A 17,692-nucleotide genomic window follows, 5' to 3' on the forward strand; every position below is an offset into this window, starting at 1 on the left:
TGAATTTTCTTGCATTTAGGATGAAAATTGAAAACCCCTTTTGCAGCGGCATTGTTGAGTAAGTTAGAAAGAATGTTCATTACCATGACAAACAAGATAGGGGAAAGGGGGTCCCCTTGTCTAAGACCCTTAGCACCCTTAAAATATCCAGTCAAACTTCCATTGAAAGCAATGGAGTAAGTTGAAGTAGAGTAGCAGGCCACTATCCAGTCAATAAAAGTATTAGGGAGTTGAAGAGCCTTTAGAATGCTAGGAATGAATTTCCAGTGAATGGAATCAAAAGCTTTTTGGAGATCAATTTTCAAGGCACACCTTGGGGAAATTGATTTCCTCCCATAACCTTTCACAATTTCTTGGGCAAGGAGGGTATTGTCTATAATACTCCTACCTTTAACAAAAGCAGATTGGTTAGAGGAAATAATCTTTGGCAGGAATTGATTCATCCTAGTAACAATGATCTTTGTGATGGCCTTATAGATTACTGAACAGCAAGAAATAGGGCGAAAATCAGAGACTTTGCTGGGGTTCAGTATCTTTGGAACCAAGGCGATTGTAGTGGCATTAAAAGCTGGGAAGATATAGGATTCCTTGAAGAAAAAGGTAATAGCTTCAATCACTTCTTTACCAACCACTGGCCAGGTTTTCTTGAAGAAAAAAGAGGAATAACCATCAGGGCCTGGGGCCTTTTCATTTCCTTGGCTGAAAATGGCCTCCTTGATCTCTTCTGAAGTAACTTCTCTAGTAAGGCCTTCATAATCTTCAGAGCGAGGAATAGGTTGAATGAGGTCTTTAAGAATATTGGAGGGACAATCTTTTACATTAGGGTCTTGAGAGCCTAAAAGTTTTTGGAAAAAGTTTACAACTTCAGAAGACATGTCGTCAAAAGTTTCCAACCTTCTTCCTTGATCATCCACAATCACTCTGATGGTGTCTTTCTTCCTTTTAGAAGCAATGACTGAGTGGAAAAATCTGGTACATTTGTCACCTTCTTTTAGCCAGTGAATTTTTGCTTTCTGTTTGAGAACCATTGCTTCAGCTTCCTCTAAGGAGGTGAGGTCTTTTTGCAGTTCAAGCTCCTTTTCAACTGGCTCAATGCCTCTTAAGGTAAGGATTTGCTGTTTTTCAATTTCTTCTCTCTTTAGCCTAACCCGAGCAGAAATGTCACTGTAGAAGTCATTATTGAGGGTTTTGAGACTGGCTTTAAGGCGTTTGAGCTTGAGGAAAAGTTTTTTCATTGGATTTCCTTGGATTGGGGTGGACCAAGAGTGGCTGACAATATTAATAAAATTTGGGTGCAAGGTCCAGCAGTTGAAGAATTTAAATGGCTTTGGTCTATTGGATTGAACCTCTTTGTGAAGAGACACCAAAGCCATACAATGGTCAGAGGGACCAGGGGCCAGAAATTCCACAAATGAGTGAGCAAAAAATTCAGGCCAATGAGGATTGATGAGAACTCTGTCAAGCTTTCGGGCAAGGAAATTATCTTTTTGTTTGTTACTCCAAGAGTAAATTGGGCCAAAAAATGGATGGTCAAGGAGGTGAAGGTCGTGAGAGATTTCCTGGAATTCAATAATTTCAGGGGAAGTGACCATACTAAGATGCTCATGAGCAGAAGATTCATGGGGATGAAGGATGACATTAAAGTCTCCTCCCAAAATCCAAGGAAGATTACCAAAATCAGAATCTATATTGCGAAGGTCTTGCCAAAGGTTCCTTCGAGTGATTCCATCGTTACACCCATAAATTGCAGAAAGTAAGAAAGGACTGTTATTGTAGTTGCTTTTAACAGTAATGCTCTGATCTGAAACATGGCATAAAGAAATATTAAGATTTTTCTTCCATAGGAGCCAAATTCTACCATTTATGGCAAAGTCATAGTTGGAATAAAAATTCCAATTTTCAAAAGTGGAGGCTAGAATGTCAGTAGATTTGTCTTGCTTAACCCGAGTTTCTAGCAAGCAAAGAATGTCAACTTTGTAGAGAGTAGCTCTTCTGAGGACCTTAGATTGTTTTAGAGGATTGTTTAATCCTCTAACGTTCCAAAAGGAGATGATCATTAGGCTTGAGTTGAGGAATTTGGTTCCCCTCCTTTATTGTCAACAGTAGAAAGTTTTGATTTCTCAAGATTGTGTTTCTTCTTTGATTTGAGTTCTTTGATCAAGATGGCAACACCAGAAGCAGCTTTTCTGGGCTGTTTACCAGGAATAATAGGTATTGACTGAGTATCTTCAACCGAGTTGAGAATTTCAAACCTATTACTTGATGCTGCGAGAGCATTACTTGGAGAATTCTTAGGAGGTCGACCTCTGCTTCCTTTAGAAAGAGAAGAAGAAGAGGTTTGAATACTGTTTGCAGAACTTTGTAAAGCAGGAACAGAAGGAACTTTAGGATCTTGAAGAACAGGTTCAACTTCTGGGATGGAAGGAGAAGAAGACAGAGTTCCTTTGGAGTGAATAACATCCAGAGACGGAGGAGAAATTTCAGAGGATTGAACATCAGATGTTGGTTGGTCACTTGTTTTAAGTTCCTTAGAATTTATATCCTCTACGCAGATAGAAGTGTGATTAGAATCCAGCTTGTCTTCAACGTTTTTTGAGTTTTGAGGATTAGTGGAGGTAGAAGCTTCCTTCTTCCTCCAGACTTGGGTAGTCGTGTGAGAGGTTAAAGGAAGAGTTTTGCAACTTTTAGCACTATGACCAAAAGTATTGCAAGCTTTGCAACATGGTGGGAGCCAAGGAACTTCCACAAAAACAGAAGCAGTTTGTCCATTATTAAGAATAACATCAACTTGCTTTGGAATCTCGTCTGAGGCCCCAATTTCGATACAGACTTTTGCAAATTCCAGACGAGATTTAGAAACTGTTATAGAATCCATTGAGAGAGGGAATCCTACAGCACTAGAGATGTAGCTTAAGCCTTCATTAGAGAACAATTCAAGCGGGACATTGTATAAATGAACCCACAGAGGAATTCTAGATAAGTCAAAATGCAGTTTTTTCATGTTTGGTTCCCACTTCCTAAGGATTAGAGGCTTGTTAAAAATATGCCAAGGCCCATTTTCCAGTACCCATTCACGAGCAGATTCAGTATCAAAATTAAACAGGTAAAGGTTAGGTCCGGCGTAACTGACCTGAATTTTGGCACCTTGTAAAGGTTTTTTCCACAAGCTTTCAATGATTTTTTGAAGGGAAGAGAAGTTCGGAGTAGCCCCAAGCACTTGCCCAACAAGAGAGATTTTCCACTCGGCAGTACCTTCTTCAAAAACTTCTGGCGGAGGATGAACAGTTGGGGTGCCATCTTTAACATTTGGGGGAAAATAGCGAAGTGGCTGACCAGTAGAGCAAGAGAATAGTTTGCGCCAATCCATCGATTAAACCAGGGGAATATAAAACTTGAAGATCAGCAAAGAAACAGAGAGAATCGGTGAAGGATCTGTGAGATTTCTGGGAAAACGGATGGGTTTTTCAGATTCCATTAGACCCGCTAATGTGCGCCGAGAGAAACCCATAAACGTACGCCATCCCAAAAGCTCCGGTTTTTCACATTTAGTTTGTGCAGGAAAAGACTGGAATCGTTAAAACTGGGAGTGGAGAAGAGAAAAGAGGATGAACCAAGCCAAGTTCAGCTTATTTTCTATTAAAGCATAATGTCAAAATTACCGCAAATGTTTACTAAAATGGTTTTTCTTGCCCTTATTCTTCGTTTTAGAGCACTTTGGCCCATAACATTTCATTTTAGGGTAAAAAGGCCCTTATGTTTTACTGAATTGTCAATTTGACCTTTATTCTTTTTTTTTTCTAGAGCATTTTGACTCTCAACGTTTCATTTTAGAGTAAAAAAGCTCATATTTTGGAGCGTTAACCGTTTGTTAACTAATAGTTTCTATCCACAGATGAACTATTTTAGGGTGAAAATTCTTTGTACATTATGTTTGATAGGCTTTGATTTAAAAGATATAATTCTTTTAAATAAAATGAGTTAGACTTGTGATTATGAATAAAATGAGTAATCAATTTGAATCCATTTTTTATACGGAAATTATTGTAATGTGAAATGAGAGAAATATGGAAATGCACATGGTAAGATATTATATTTGCTGTTACAAATTTATAATAAAATGAAGGTATAGATTACGACAAACCTTATCATATAATATATCCAGTTCAGTTGGTAGAACACAAGGTTCTTAACCTTGAGGACGTAGGATCGAGTCCTATGTAGGGTATTTCATAATTTGGAGGTCTCCTACGGAAGCTGCTCCCCACCCGTCCCTTTATCCAATCGTCTCCTCTTAAATTCAATGTATTAAACAATTGTGCGACCAACTTGTGATTGCCAACTTGCAACTTGACTAGAACAACAGCCTAACAAATGGTTCAGTCCGATTTGGGTGCCGTTTTTGCAGGATCTGAATCAGTGATGGTTTTGTTGAAAAAAAAGTAAATATAAAGAAGAAAAGTATAGATTATGCATGCTTTTGTCCCACTTGAAATAAACAATGTAGAGATAAGTTATTTGGATTTAAATCTCCAAACACAGATGTAGTCAAAGATGCTTTTGTCGAGAAAGAAAACAAAAGTATGCACTAAGCAGGCATGAACAAATAACATATATTAAATAATTAACTTGTACATCTGTCCACCATTATTTTCCAACTTGGTTGTTTCTTCCTCTGTCTTCTTTTCTCTCTCACACAGTTGGAATAGGAAGAAATCAAACTCTAAAGCTCATTACTCTCTTGCTTTGGATACCCAAAAAGAGGAGGTATGCTTTGTTTAACACACTGTTTTCATCTTTGATTATCATATTTACTCCGCTGTTTCAAGTACGCATTTCATTATCCAATATGTTGTTTTCTCTGCAGCGACTGTTCTGTTGCTAAGGATTTACTCCCCCGTCGTTCTATAGTTTGTTCTGCTTCTTAGCAAATTTTCAAGGGAAAAAATGGACGTTCTTGTTGGCATTGTTGGATCTCTTGCTGGCAAAGCTGTTGAGTATGCTGTCGATCCCACCGCACGACAACTTAGTTACGTATTCAAGCCCAGGAGCAAGTTTCAGAACCTCCGGAGAAAAGTTCAAGACCTAAAGGATGCAAGAGAAAGGGTGCAACAATCTGTTGAAGCGGCTAACAGGAATGGGGAGGTGATTTTTTGAGAATGTTCAAAGGTGGTTGACAGAGGCCAATGAGAAGATCTCCGAGGAGGCTGCAACACAATTGCAGAAGAATGAAGAGAAAGCAATGAAGAGGTGTTTTGCTGGATTTTGCCCTGATCTCATGTCCAGTTACCAGCTTAGCAAGAAAGCGGACAGGGAGGCCGATGCTATAGCTCAACTCTTGACCCAAAAGGATGCATTTAAGGAGATTTCCTACCTTCCTGCTCTTCAAGTGACCGACATTATCAGACCTGTCAAAGAGTACGATGCCTTCGAATCAAGAAGCCGTGTTCTCGATGAGGTAATGACTGCATTGAAAGATGATACAGTCAGCATAATCGGAGTGCACGGTATGGGGGGTGTGGGTAAAACCACACTCGTCAAAGAGGTCGCTGGAAAAGCCAAGGAGAAACTGTCGTTCGATGAGGTGGTCTTTGTAGCTGTAACACAAACTCCTAACACAGTAAATCTTCAAAATGAGATCGCCAACAAATTAGGCATGAAATTAGACGACGACCCAAGCGTTGATGTCCGAGCAGCCCGGCTACGTGATTGATTAAAGAAAGCCAAGAAGGTTCTTATCATCTTGGATGATATTTGGGAGAAACAACAGGTGGACACACTTGGAATTCCTTCAGTAGACCAACACAAGGGATGCAAGATCTTAATAACCTCGAGGAAGCTCGTTGTATTGAAGTCGATGGATTCGCAAAAAAGCCTTTCAATTGATATATTGAATGAAGTTGAAGCATGGAACCTGTTTAAGAAGGTGGCTGGTCATATCGCTGAAAGATCTGACTTGCAATCTACAGCAATGGAAGTCGCCCAAAAATGTGCAGGACTGCCGCTCGCTATTACAACAGTTGCAAAGGCTTTGAAACACAAGGAGAATTTGTATGAATGGAAGGATGCTCTGGAGCAGCTAAAACCCTCTGAAATAAACTCCGAAGGCATAACAGCTGAAGCATATTCAGCCATAGATATGAGCTACAGATATTTGAAAAGGGAGGAACTTAAATACACTTTCTTGCTCTGCAGTATAATGGATCATGATGCTGCCATCGAAGACTTACTGAAATATTGTTGGGGCTTGGGTTTATTTCCTGTCCTTGACACGATGGAAAAAGTGCGGAACAGAGTGTTGACACTGGTTAGTGACCTCAAAGACTCTTCCCTGTTACTTGCTAGTTCTACACCTGAACGCTTTGATATGCATGATGTTGTCCGCGATGTTGCCATTTCAATTGCTTCTAGGGACCGTCATTGGCTTGCTATAGGAAAGGAAGATGTATTTGAAAAGAGGGAGGATACAATGAGAAACTCTCATCTTGTTAGCTTAAAATATGCTAAGGTTAGTCAGCTCCCAGATGAGTTGGAATGTCCAAACCTTACATTTTTCTTCATGTATGGCTCTGTGGAAGTTCCCGACAACATTTTTAAGGGGATGCAAAGACTCGAAGTCTTGGAATTTGGCGAAACAAATTTTACAACCTTGCCTTCCTCCTTTGGTTTCTTGAAAACTCTCTGTACATTGCGTTTGATAGGCTGTGATGTAGAAGATATAGTCATCTTAGGAGAGTTGGAAAATTTAGAAATCCTTGATCTCCGTAGATCTAGAATGAAAATGCTACCAAAGGAGATAGGACAGTTGACCAAGCTAAAATTATTAGACTTGAGTAGTTGTTTCTGGCTTGAATTAATACCACTAAATGTATTGTTTAAGTTATCCAAATTAGAAGAACTATACCTATACAATAGCTTTGATGGATGGGAGATTGAGGGAATTGAGAATCCAAGAAGCAAAGCTAGTCTTATGGAATTGCAGCATTTGTCTCGTCTAACCACTTTGGAAGCACATATTCCTGATGTGGAAGCCATACCAAATGATATCTTGTTTCTCGGAAAGATGGAAAGGTTCAAGATTTCAATCGGAGGTAAGAAGTGGGGTTATGAGGATGACAGAGGGATGGAAACATCAAGAATGTTGAAGCTGAAGATTAATAAAAGTATTGATTTGACCGAAGGCGTTTATAAATTGTTGTCCAGAAAAACTGAAAGTCTAAGTCTGCAAGGAGGTGAAGATGTTGTGGAAAGGCTTTACGATCTAAATGTTGAATCTTTTGAGCAATTAAGATTCATAAAAGTCGAGAATTGCAATATGTTGAAGAATTTGTTCTCATTCTCCATAGCGAAAAGTCTTTTCCAACTCGAAGAACTTGAGGTATCCCAATGCGACAATATGATGGCATTAATTGTTGAAAAGGAAGAGATTAGAGAGGACGACACTTTGAAATTGGATAAATTATGCATCTTGAAGTTGAATGAATTCAATGGCTCGTGGTGTATAGAAAATACATTTCAATCCGTCACATGGCTTTTTGATAAAAAGGTATTTATATACAATATGACATAAAGATGAGTGAGATAGGTAGAGAGAGAAGTGCAGAAAACTCGAAAAAGTCCATTGCCTCTACTGAGGAATGGACAGTGTTCATTGACAATCTTAGTAAGAGGGTTTCAAGACGTGTGCTTAGAGAGTTTTTTAGCCCTTATGGTCAGATTGTGAGAATATTCATTCCGCGGTTTTTAGAGAAATCAAAGTACAAGTCCTCAACATTCGCTTTTGTCCAATTTATTGATGAGGAAAGTAGGGAAAAAGCTATCCAGTCTGTGAATGGGAGATGGTTCGATGGGAGGAGATTATCGGTAGGGGTTGCTAAGTATCAGAAGGGAACTAAGAAGGAGGTCGATGATGGGAAGAGTATGTTGAGGATCAAGTCAAGAGAGCAGGAGTTGGTTTCAAATGGGCTAAAGGCAAAGTCGTTGCAAAGCTTCAGGGATGGCAGAACGTATAAGGAAGTAGCGAGGTCTGATGTAAACAAGAGAAGAGAACAAGAGTCAGAGATGTTGGTGGAGGGTAGCAAACGTAATGCTACTGGTGTGAGGAACGTGTGGGAGATGCATATTGCGACAGACAATTTCAAGTGGGTGAAACGATCATTAACAGGAATAATGAAATCAACTTATGATTATGAGTCGGTAAAGGAAGCCTTGGAGATAGAGGGATTGGGAATCCAGGTGTCGAGATGGGGTTATGCTTGGAAGGCTTGTATCATCACTTTTAATTCTGTTGATGAATTTTCTTATGCTTGGGAGAACAAGAAGGAAGTGTTGTCCTTGTGTTTCGATTGGTTAGCTCCAGCAGTTAATGAGAATGGTGTTCCTTTGGCTTTGTGCCAAATAGAACTGTGTGGTTTGCCCTTATTGTGCTGGAATGAGGCTTTCTTGGAGAAGCTTACTAAGGATTGGGGAAGGTTCATTTGTTTTAAGGAAGAATCAAAGATGAGATACGACCTTTCGTCTGCGAAGGTTTTGTTAAGGGTGGAGAGTCCCTTCGATGTTCCAGAAATGGTCACTGTAGGTTCTTATGGTAGATCTTTCAAAGTTAAGATTCTCATGGGGTCTGTGTTGATCCAGCCGAAGGAACTGGGGAGGAAGATGGAAGAGAAATTTTCAAACAAGGTGAACAGGGATTCTGTCCTTTCCGAGTCAGAGGAGGACTGTGTTCCAGAAAGAGCAGTTGAAGGAGAAGATTTTGCAGAGATTTCTTCGCATAAAGTTACTTCTTGGCTGAATAATGGTCATAATAGTGGTATGAATAAAGTTACTGAGGGTCAGGCTACTTCAAGAAAGTCAAATGCAGGAAAGTCCAATTGTGGGCTGTCAGGTTTTGTGGAAAATAGGTCTGTCCAAGTGGAAGGTCACGTGGGACTAGGTCTGAGAGAAAGTTCTTCTCCCGATGAAAAAAACCAATCTGATGTTAATGAGTCTCCCCTAAACTCTACTATGAAAATCTGTCCTTCTGGGCCTGCATATAACGTAAAAAGGATTGGAGATAAACTAATTTTCCAGCCCAATAACATTTTAGTCAATCCTTTGGTCCCTGTAGAAGTTGATAATCCTAGGCACGTGATTATAATTTCAGGGGGGAGAAGGAATTGGTACAAGCTGAGCAGGGCGTCGAATTGATCGTAGAGCAGGCTATCGAGCAGCGGAGTATAATTGAGGATAATGTGATAAATTCTCATAGACAAATGGACATTGATAGGAATAGTGTATCTGGTGACCATGAGGTGGAGGGCAGATTCTTAGATAAGGAGAGCAGTTTGGAGTCTACAAAAAATTCTAGTCAGGGCTTTTCTCGGTCCACAAATTTAATGAACAGGAGAAGGTTCAGAATTGCTCCTTGTCATTCGGGTAGTGTATGTTCGGAGGGTGAAGTGGAAGTAAGATTTCATGATAGAATATATAGGAGGGTGAATGGTAGCACGGACAGGGAGTCAGTGGACTACGTTAGGGAGGTGTCTCAGCCATCTCAAGACTTTGTTCAAGCCAGGCAGGAAGCGGAATATACTAGGGAAGTCTGTGACATGCTGGGAATTTCTTTTAAAGGGGGGAATCAAATTGTAGAGGATGAGATTTTCAAGATGGAATTGTTGGGGATTGGAAAGGCCTCCTGATTGTACCTTGTGGATTGAATTTGGTGTTGAATGTTATTAAATAAAATGTCAAAACTAAAAATGATTACATGGAATATTAGGGGGCTTGGGAAGTCTGAAAAAATCAGGGCAGTGTCGAGGTTGGTTCTTAGAGAAAAGCCGGCTATTTTACTACTTCAAGAATCAAAATTGAATGTCTGTAGAAGTGGATTAACAAGAAAGCTTGGGGGTAATCTGCTCAGAGGCAGCTGTTTTGTTCCAGCTGATGGTTCGGCAGGAGGTCTGATATGTTTATGGAATGAGAACTACTTTGAGGTTAGTGCACAGATTAACAGTAGTAGATTTATGGCATTATCAGGGAAGTTTAATATGAGCAATTTTGAATGTGTCATTATCAATGTGTATGGTCCATCAGTAGAGGCTGATAAAGAGGAGTTTTTTAGGGATTTTTTATGTGCTGTTCAAAGCATCAACTTGCCGGTCTGCTTGGGGGGGACTTTAATGCTTATCTAGACTCTGAGGAGAAATGTGGGTTTACTCAGAATTGGCACTCTATGGATCTGCTTAGGTCTTTTATTCAGTCATCAAATTTGATGGATTTACCGCTAGTAGGGGGCGATTTACATGGTCCAATAATAGAGAGTCAACTACATGGGTAAGGCTGGATAGATTTTTGATTAGTGGATCATTTTTAAATCAGTTCCCAAATGTGATCCAAAAAATGCTTCCCAAATCCCTTTCGGATCACAATCCAGTTTTGTTGGTAGAAGAATGCAATAATTGGGGCCCTAAGCCGTTTCGGTTCTATAATTACATGCTTCAGGAAGATGGGTTTGTTGAGGCGGTGGAATCGTCATTATCAAATCTAAGGAGGGGTATTGGTGGTAGGGGTCTGTTTTCACTGCTTAGAGGAACTAAGCAGGCTATTAGGAATTGGCCAAGGAATAATCACAGGGGATTTTCCGATGCTATTTCTGAATTAGAATCCAGAATTAATGGTCTGGAATTGAAGCTACAGGAAGAGGGGACTTCCTTTCAAGAATGGGACTTGATGATTGTTGCGAGGAAGGAGTTGTGGAATTTGCATAGGAAGGAGGAGAGCATTTGGCTGCAGAGGTCACGAGTGAGATGGAGTATTGAGGGGGATAGAAACACAAAGTTTTTTCACATGTGTGCGTTGAATAGGAATAGGTTTAACACCATTTCTTCATTGAAGGTAGCTGAGGAAGTTATTTCAGAACCGGATCAGCTGAGAGGCTTTGTTTTTAATTATTTCAAGGACAATTTTAACTCGGTAACAACCCTAGAGGTGGACAAAATCAATTTGACTTTTGCTAAATTGACAGATGATCAAAAGAAGCTTCTTGAAGTTAGATTCTCAGAACAGGAGGTGTGGGAGGCAGTCTTCCACTCGGATAGTGCCAAAGCACCGGGGCCAGACGGTTTCACCATGGGTTTCTTTAAGAAATTTTGGCCATCTCTGAAGTCATACATTATGAAATTTGTCGAGGACTTTTATAATGGAAGGATTTGGGAGCACGGGGTCAATCATTCATTCCTAACGTTGATTCCAAAGATCAGAAATCCTGAAGGTATAGAAGATTACAGACCGATAAGCTTAGTTGGCAGTTTGTATAAAATAATTTCCAAAGTCCTAGCTAGAAGGCTTGCGGCTGTTATTAGTGTTCTGGTTAGTCCGTCACAGTTTGCCTTCATTCCCGGAAGGCAGCTATTGGACTGTGTCTTTTTGGCTAATGAAGTTATTGATGATTGGAGGAAAAAAGAGAGGAAAGGTGTTGTTTTCAAGGTGGACTTTCGAAGGGCTTATGATTCGGTGGAATGGCCTATATTGTTGAGACTCCTGAGAATTATGGGTTTTGGAGATAGGTGGCTTTCTTGGATTGATTTGTGTATCTCCTCCGCTTCAATTTCTGTTCTTGTCAATGGTTCTCCGACCAATGAATTCAAGATGGGGAAAGGGTTAAGGCAAGGCTGCAGTTTATCTCCTATGCTGTTCAATATTGTTGGGGAATTATTGAATCTAATGTTGATTAAGGCTGCTGATAGTGCTCTGTTTGAAGGGTTCAGTGTTGGTAGGGCGGAAAATAAGTTTCATTTGACGCATCTACAATTCGCAGATGACTTAATACTTTTCTGCAGGGACTCTTCTGCTCAAATTATGAATATTAGGAGAGTTTTGAGGATCTTTGGTTTAATGACAGGCCTCCAACTTAATTTATCAAAGAGCAAGTTATTTGGTGTTAATATGGATGAGGAGGTTCTAAAGGAGTGGGCTACGTTCGCAGGTTGTGGTGTTGGGGCTCTTCCTATGACATACCTTGGTATACCGATAGGCACTTACAGAAATTCGGATCTGTTGTGGGAACCAGTTCTGCAGAAGTTCAATAGCAAATTAGAGGGCTAGAAAGCAAAAACATTATCGATGGCAGGGAGATTAGTATTAGTGAAGTCTTTTTTGTCGTCCTTGCCAATTTTCTTTCTCTTTATTTTCAAAATCCCTCTAAAGATTAATCAAAAGTTGAATTCTCTGATGGCTAAATTCCTTTGGGGGGACGATCCCTTGAAGAAGCGGATTCATTGGGTGAATTGGAAAATTGTGTGTCAACCGTACGAGGAGGGTGGTTTGGGTGTCCTGGATTTGTCGATGGCGAATAGAGTGCTTCTGGGGAAGTGGGTTTGGAAGTTTGCAAATGATAAACATTCTCAGTGGAAGGAGATGATCTGCTGCAAGCACAATATTACCAATTTGTCTATTTCAATTAATAAGGCTGTTAACCCGCAAGATTCATGGATATGGAGAGGAATTGTGAATAATTATGAGAAAAATGACGATATTGGGAATTGTCTGAGGTCCAATTCCAAGATCCAAGTGGGGAATGGTAGATCAATCGAATTCTGGAATGACATTTGGGCTAATAATTCCACCTTAAAAGAACAATTCCCTAGGATTTATGCTTTATCGATTAACAAAACGGGGAAAGTTGTGGACTTTGGCTGCTATGATAATAATTGTTGGAGTTGGAATATTTGTCTGAGGAGGAATTTATGTGATTGGGAATTGGATCAATGGATATCGCTAATGACTTTGATTGATAATATTGTCTTGATTGATGCTGTTGATGACTTCCTAATTTGGTCAGGGAGTGGAGATGGTTTGTTCTCAGTTAAGGCCTGTAGATCAGCTCTAATTCGAAGCTCTGGAGGAAATTTTCAGTGGAAGAAATGGGTTTGGTCTGGATTGGCTCCCCCAAAAGTTGAAACATTTTTATGGCAATTATCTCACCAAAAATTAGCTGTTAGAGTGGAATTGAAGAAAAGAGGTATTCCTTTGGAAGAGTTATTATGTCCTTTATGCCAAAAGGAGGAAGAAACAATTCATCATTTATTTATGTTTTGTCCTGTCGCTTGGGAGTTGTGGAATTTGTTCATCAATTTATGGGAGGTTAATACTGTTCTGCCCAAAGATCCCCCGTCTCTACTTAGTTCATGGTCTGATTTGAAGGCTTCTTCTTCTATTTGGAATTTCATCCCGGGTGTTGTTATGTGGACGATTTGGAAGGCTAGGAACTTAGTGGTGTTTGAAAAATGGAATTTTGAGAGATCTACATTGTTCTTCATTTGCAGATTCAGGCTGGCCAAATGGTTTCTAGCTAAATTTCCTGAAGCTAACATCCAGGTAGATCTATTAATAGGAGATCCAAGGCTTGCAGATGGTTTAGCAGTCAATTTTCAGAAGAAGAAGAAGGATCTGTGCTGGTATTCACCTCCACCTGATTTTTATAAATTCAATGTGGATGGGGCTGTTAGAAGTGATGGTTTGCAGGGTGGAATCGGAGGTCTGTTGAGAGATTCGAATGGCTCTACCGTGATCTATTTCTCTAAGCCTGTCGGGCCTGGTCCTCCTCTGTTTGCTGAGTTGAAAGCCATTAAAGAAGGAATTGATCTATTTCTACATTCGGACTGGGCGTCGAAGGGAAGACTTATTCTCGAAAGTGATTGTAAGACTGCAGTGGATTGGATTTTCAGGCCTACTGAGGCTCCTTCGTTCTTCAGTTCTTTGGTTCGGGAAATTGGGGATGTAATTTCGGGTAGGGATATTATGGTTAGGTTGATTCCTAGGGCTTGTAATTGGGAGGCGGACAAGTTAGCTAAGGAGGGGATAGGTTGAATGTCCTTACTGTTAGCGGTTATGTTTGGGATTTTAATTCGGGTGATGTTGTAAGTTATAGTTTTATGTAATTCGGGTTTACTAATATATTGAGGTACTCTTTTCCTCCTTCCGCTAGTTGCCTCTTCTCAAGAGGCAACTATGAGGGAGGTTTTTAATGAGACCTCCTATTCCTATCAAAAAAAATAAAAAGGTATTTATATTCATATTTTTTTCATCTATTAATTATGGCATCCATCAATTTTTTTTTGTTTTGATGTATTTTCTTTATTTCCCTTTAAATTAGATAAAAGAGTATATATTTATTTATATCTACGCTATTATTACGAGTCAAGTGACATCAATTCAGTTGAAAATTTTACGAAAAGAAAACCAAAATTTAAAACAATTATAAAATATTATTATAAGAGTTTTTAATTATATCTTTTATTATCTTTATATAATATTCAAAAAGAATTTATGACTTTCTAAAAAATATATTTTTTTGAATGATAATTATTAATTAAGAAAGAATTATTCATGATGGAATATGAAACATGAGTTTTATATATTTGCAGGTTTCGTGTCCTGCCTTGGAAGAGTTGGAGTTGAACTCAATCTATGGCATTGAGAAAATATGGCATATTGATGATCAACTTCCATTAATGTCTTTTGGTGTTCAAAGTTTAACAATTTTGAAAGTGGCGAATTGCCATAAGTTGAAGTATGTATTTACTTCATCCATGGTTAAAAGCTTTGTGCATCTGAAAACACTTGAGGTTTATGATTGTGATAAAATGGAATGGGTAATAGAGGGAATACTAGAGGCAACCGAAGAAGAAAGGATTAACGGCAGCATAAGTGTGTTCCCTAAACTTGACATTTTGGTACTCAATTCTCTTCCAAAACTAAAAGGATTTTGCTTTGGAATTAATCCGATTGAGTTTCCCTCGCTAAGGGATTTAAAAATATGGGGCAGAGCAACAGTACCATATATCTTCCATGAAAAGGTATGCATAAAGATATAGATATTTCCTATCTGTAAAATCGCATGCATTTTATTTACTCATCTTCCAACTTTTTCTTTGAAAGACGATATTGAAAGTTAATATGTAAGAAGTTTTCACTTTTAGTTAAATTTATTTAATATGTAAGAGTTAAAAGTTAAAAGAATGGAAAATATAAAACATGATGTGCATAGCTGTAGCAATAAGTTATTTTCTGAACTTGAATTCTTCTGGTGTTATGTTTTCTTTTATTTTATATGAAATATTTTTTTCCATGAAATATTTTTTTCCAGTATGAATTACTTTTTTAGTATTGAACTCTTTCAATTTTGAGCAAGGCATCCTATGCTTGTGTTGTTAACGAAACAATGGGGAATTGTGCAGTGTACGTTTCCAAATCTACATCAACTCACTTTGGGAGGGAATGCTGGACTGAAAGACATCATATGTCATTGCGACGGCCAACAACAACAGCAACATATGTCTCATCACTTTGGCAACCTAAAAGTCATCACACTTGAGGGGTATCATAAGCAATTATTGCCATCTTACTTGTTCTGGTTATTAGCCTTACCCAATCATCAAACACTCGAAATAAGCTTTTCTTATTTCAAAGAGATGGTAATCCAAAGTGAAGAAGGTGGTGAGGAAAAGCCTGCATCGCTGTTACTCTCTCAGATAACTGATTTAAGGCTTAGCTTTCTTCCGGCATTGATGCATCTATGGAAGGAAAAGGAAGGATTTCCAAATCTAAGGATTTTGCATGTTAAGCTCTGCCATACATTAAAAGGTAATCTAGTTCCATCCTCGGTATCTTTCCTAAATCTAGTGACCTTGAAAATAGATGGATGTGATGGAATCATAAAATTAATCACACATCCCACAGCCGAAAGTCTAGTGCAGCTCAAAGAAATGAGTATAATCAATTGCAAAAATATAGAAGAGATAATACAAGGTGGGGACGATGACGATGATGAAATCAGTTTCCCCCAACTCAACCGTTTGGAACTTGAAGATCTACCAAAGCTAGAAAACTTCTGCTCATCAGGGAATTATACCTTTTCATTCCCATCCTTGAAAAATATAGTTGTACAGTATTGCCCGAAGATGAAGATGTTCTCTCAAGGAGACTCAAACACTCCAATGTTGAACAAAGTACAATTACAGAAGTGGGGAGGAGAAGAAGTTCATTTGGAAGGCAGCCTTAATAGCACCATACAACAGCTATTCAGAGAAAAGGTATGTTTTCTCAAATGTCCTGTGACCATAACAGGATGCCATGTATTATTTAGAATTAAGACAACTGCTCATTATTCACACTACAGTGAGGTTGCTGACTATGATTGTACATGATAAGATAAGAAAATTGTATTAGATTCTGATTTTCACCTGGTGATCATAGCAGCGAGTCATGATCGAAGAATGTGAGAATTCTAAAGAAGACCAAAGCAAGCCTTCAACTTCTAACACCCAAGTGAGTCTAAATTCATTTTAATTTTTTCTTCTTTTCTTTATCGTAAATAATATTAATTTCTCTTGAGAATTATTAAATGTAAAATCTCATCGAAGAAATGGAAAATTCTATAAAAGATCAAGGCAGTTTTTCTACTTCTAACTCCAAATGACCTGAATCAAGTATGCACATCTATATTTATAATGCATATGGTTATTCTTAACTTCAATAAGAAAGGTTCTTTGATGGTTCTTTGATAGTGCTTTCTTCATCTTAGGTTCAAAAGTGCATGAATACTTAAAATTCTTATTTCCTTAATGTCTCACTTAATGTATCTTTGCAAAGTGAGGTACATATTATTTGTATTATGAGACACCTTGATTTTGTCATTGTAATAAGATTTCGTTTACCTGTATCACCTAATGTAGTGTTAATTTGTTGTAGGGCATTACTGAAACTGCTAGAGATGATTAGCCTAAAGTTTTTTAAGTTATTGAAGGATGCTTCACTTATACCTGTTGGAAACTAATAATAAATCTTTGGCCTTCAAAATTTTATGAGTTTATTTATACATTAATCACTTGACTTTCCCCTTATGATCACATATTGAAACATCATCTATCATCAATGTAACAGTGTATAGTAGCAGAAAACTAGTCGATCCGAGTGCAGCCCCTCCTATTTTTCTCTTCCTTGATTAAAGTTTGATGACTTGCGAAGAATGAATCAGTGTTTGAACAAGGATTTGATAAAACTTTATCCCTTCACCGGATTAAAGCCTCAAGGTTCTCTGTAATTCAATGTGGATAGGTGTCTGTTTTGTTTTCGGGTGCTCTTGGTGTGCTGAATACAACTACTGCTGAACTTCGAGCAATACAGATGGCTATGGAGGTTAAGAATGCTTTCAAGGGGTCAAAAGTGGTGCTACAACGAATGAAAAAGTTGCTGCTAATGTTGCAACTATTGCCTGTTCAAAAGGGTATTGGATGCTTATTATTTCCACTGTTGTTCTGGTTGAGCTGCTGCAATGATTGCCATAAGCCTTACTGTAACTGCACACAGAGCATGCTCCTTAAACATGCAACGAAAGCCATTTTAATTGTGAATATTCAATGTAGAACTTGTGGAATAATTTCTCATTATTAGTCATTGAAAAGCTATAAAGTGGAACTCTTAAATCTTTTACTCATTATTAGTCATTGAAAAGCTATAAAGTGGAACTCTTAAATCTTTTATCATCAATGTAACAGTGTATGGTAGCAAATAACCATTGTGTATCAATCCTAAAGATTCTTCATCTGTCGTCAGATTTCAGGCTAAACAATCTTACTATTTTAGGTTGTCATCTACTCTCAAGGTTTTATGTAGTTTAATATTGATGTCTTTTTTATTGTGCGATCGATTCTATTGT

General features: G+C 38.5%; 1 protein-coding gene across 1 annotated transcript; it reads left to right on the forward strand.

Moving 5' to 3' along the window:
• Positions 1–880: 880 nt before the first annotated feature.
• Positions 881–17,365, forward strand: LOC120202905. Its single transcript, XM_039203261.1, has 6 exons — positions 881–885; positions 6,878–7,543; positions 14,400–14,831; positions 15,213–16,067; positions 16,234–16,302; positions 16,918–17,365. The coding sequence occupies exons 2-6, from the start codon at positions 6,968–6,970 to the stop codon at positions 16,936–16,938; spliced, it is 1,953 nt and encodes a 650-aa protein (XP_039059192.1). The 5' UTR covers positions 881–885; positions 6,878–6,967; the 3' UTR covers positions 16,939–17,365.
• The last annotated feature ends 327 nt before the right edge of the window (positions 17,366–17,692 follow it).

This window comes from Hibiscus syriacus, unplaced genomic scaffold, assembly GCF_006381635.1.
Source record: "Hibiscus syriacus cultivar Baekdansim isolate YM2019G1 unplaced genomic scaffold, ASM638163v2 tig00009009_pilon, whole genome shotgun sequence".
Classification (NCBI taxonomy): Eukaryota; Viridiplantae; Streptophyta; class Magnoliopsida; order Malvales; family Malvaceae; genus Hibiscus; species Hibiscus syriacus.

Coding starts and splice junctions, on each gene's coding strand:
- LOC120202905 (XM_039203261.1), top strand. CDS start 6,968: ATGGAATTGCAGCATTTGTCTCGTCTAACCACTTTGGAAGCACATATT. Junction 14,832..15,212: donor CATATATCTTCCATGAAAAG/GTATGCATAAAG, acceptor GGAATTGTGCAG/TGTACGTTTCCAAATCTACA. Junction 16,303..16,917: donor CTTCAACTTCTAACACCCAA/GTGAGTCTAAAT, acceptor TCAATGTAACAG/TGTATAGTAGCAGAAAACTA.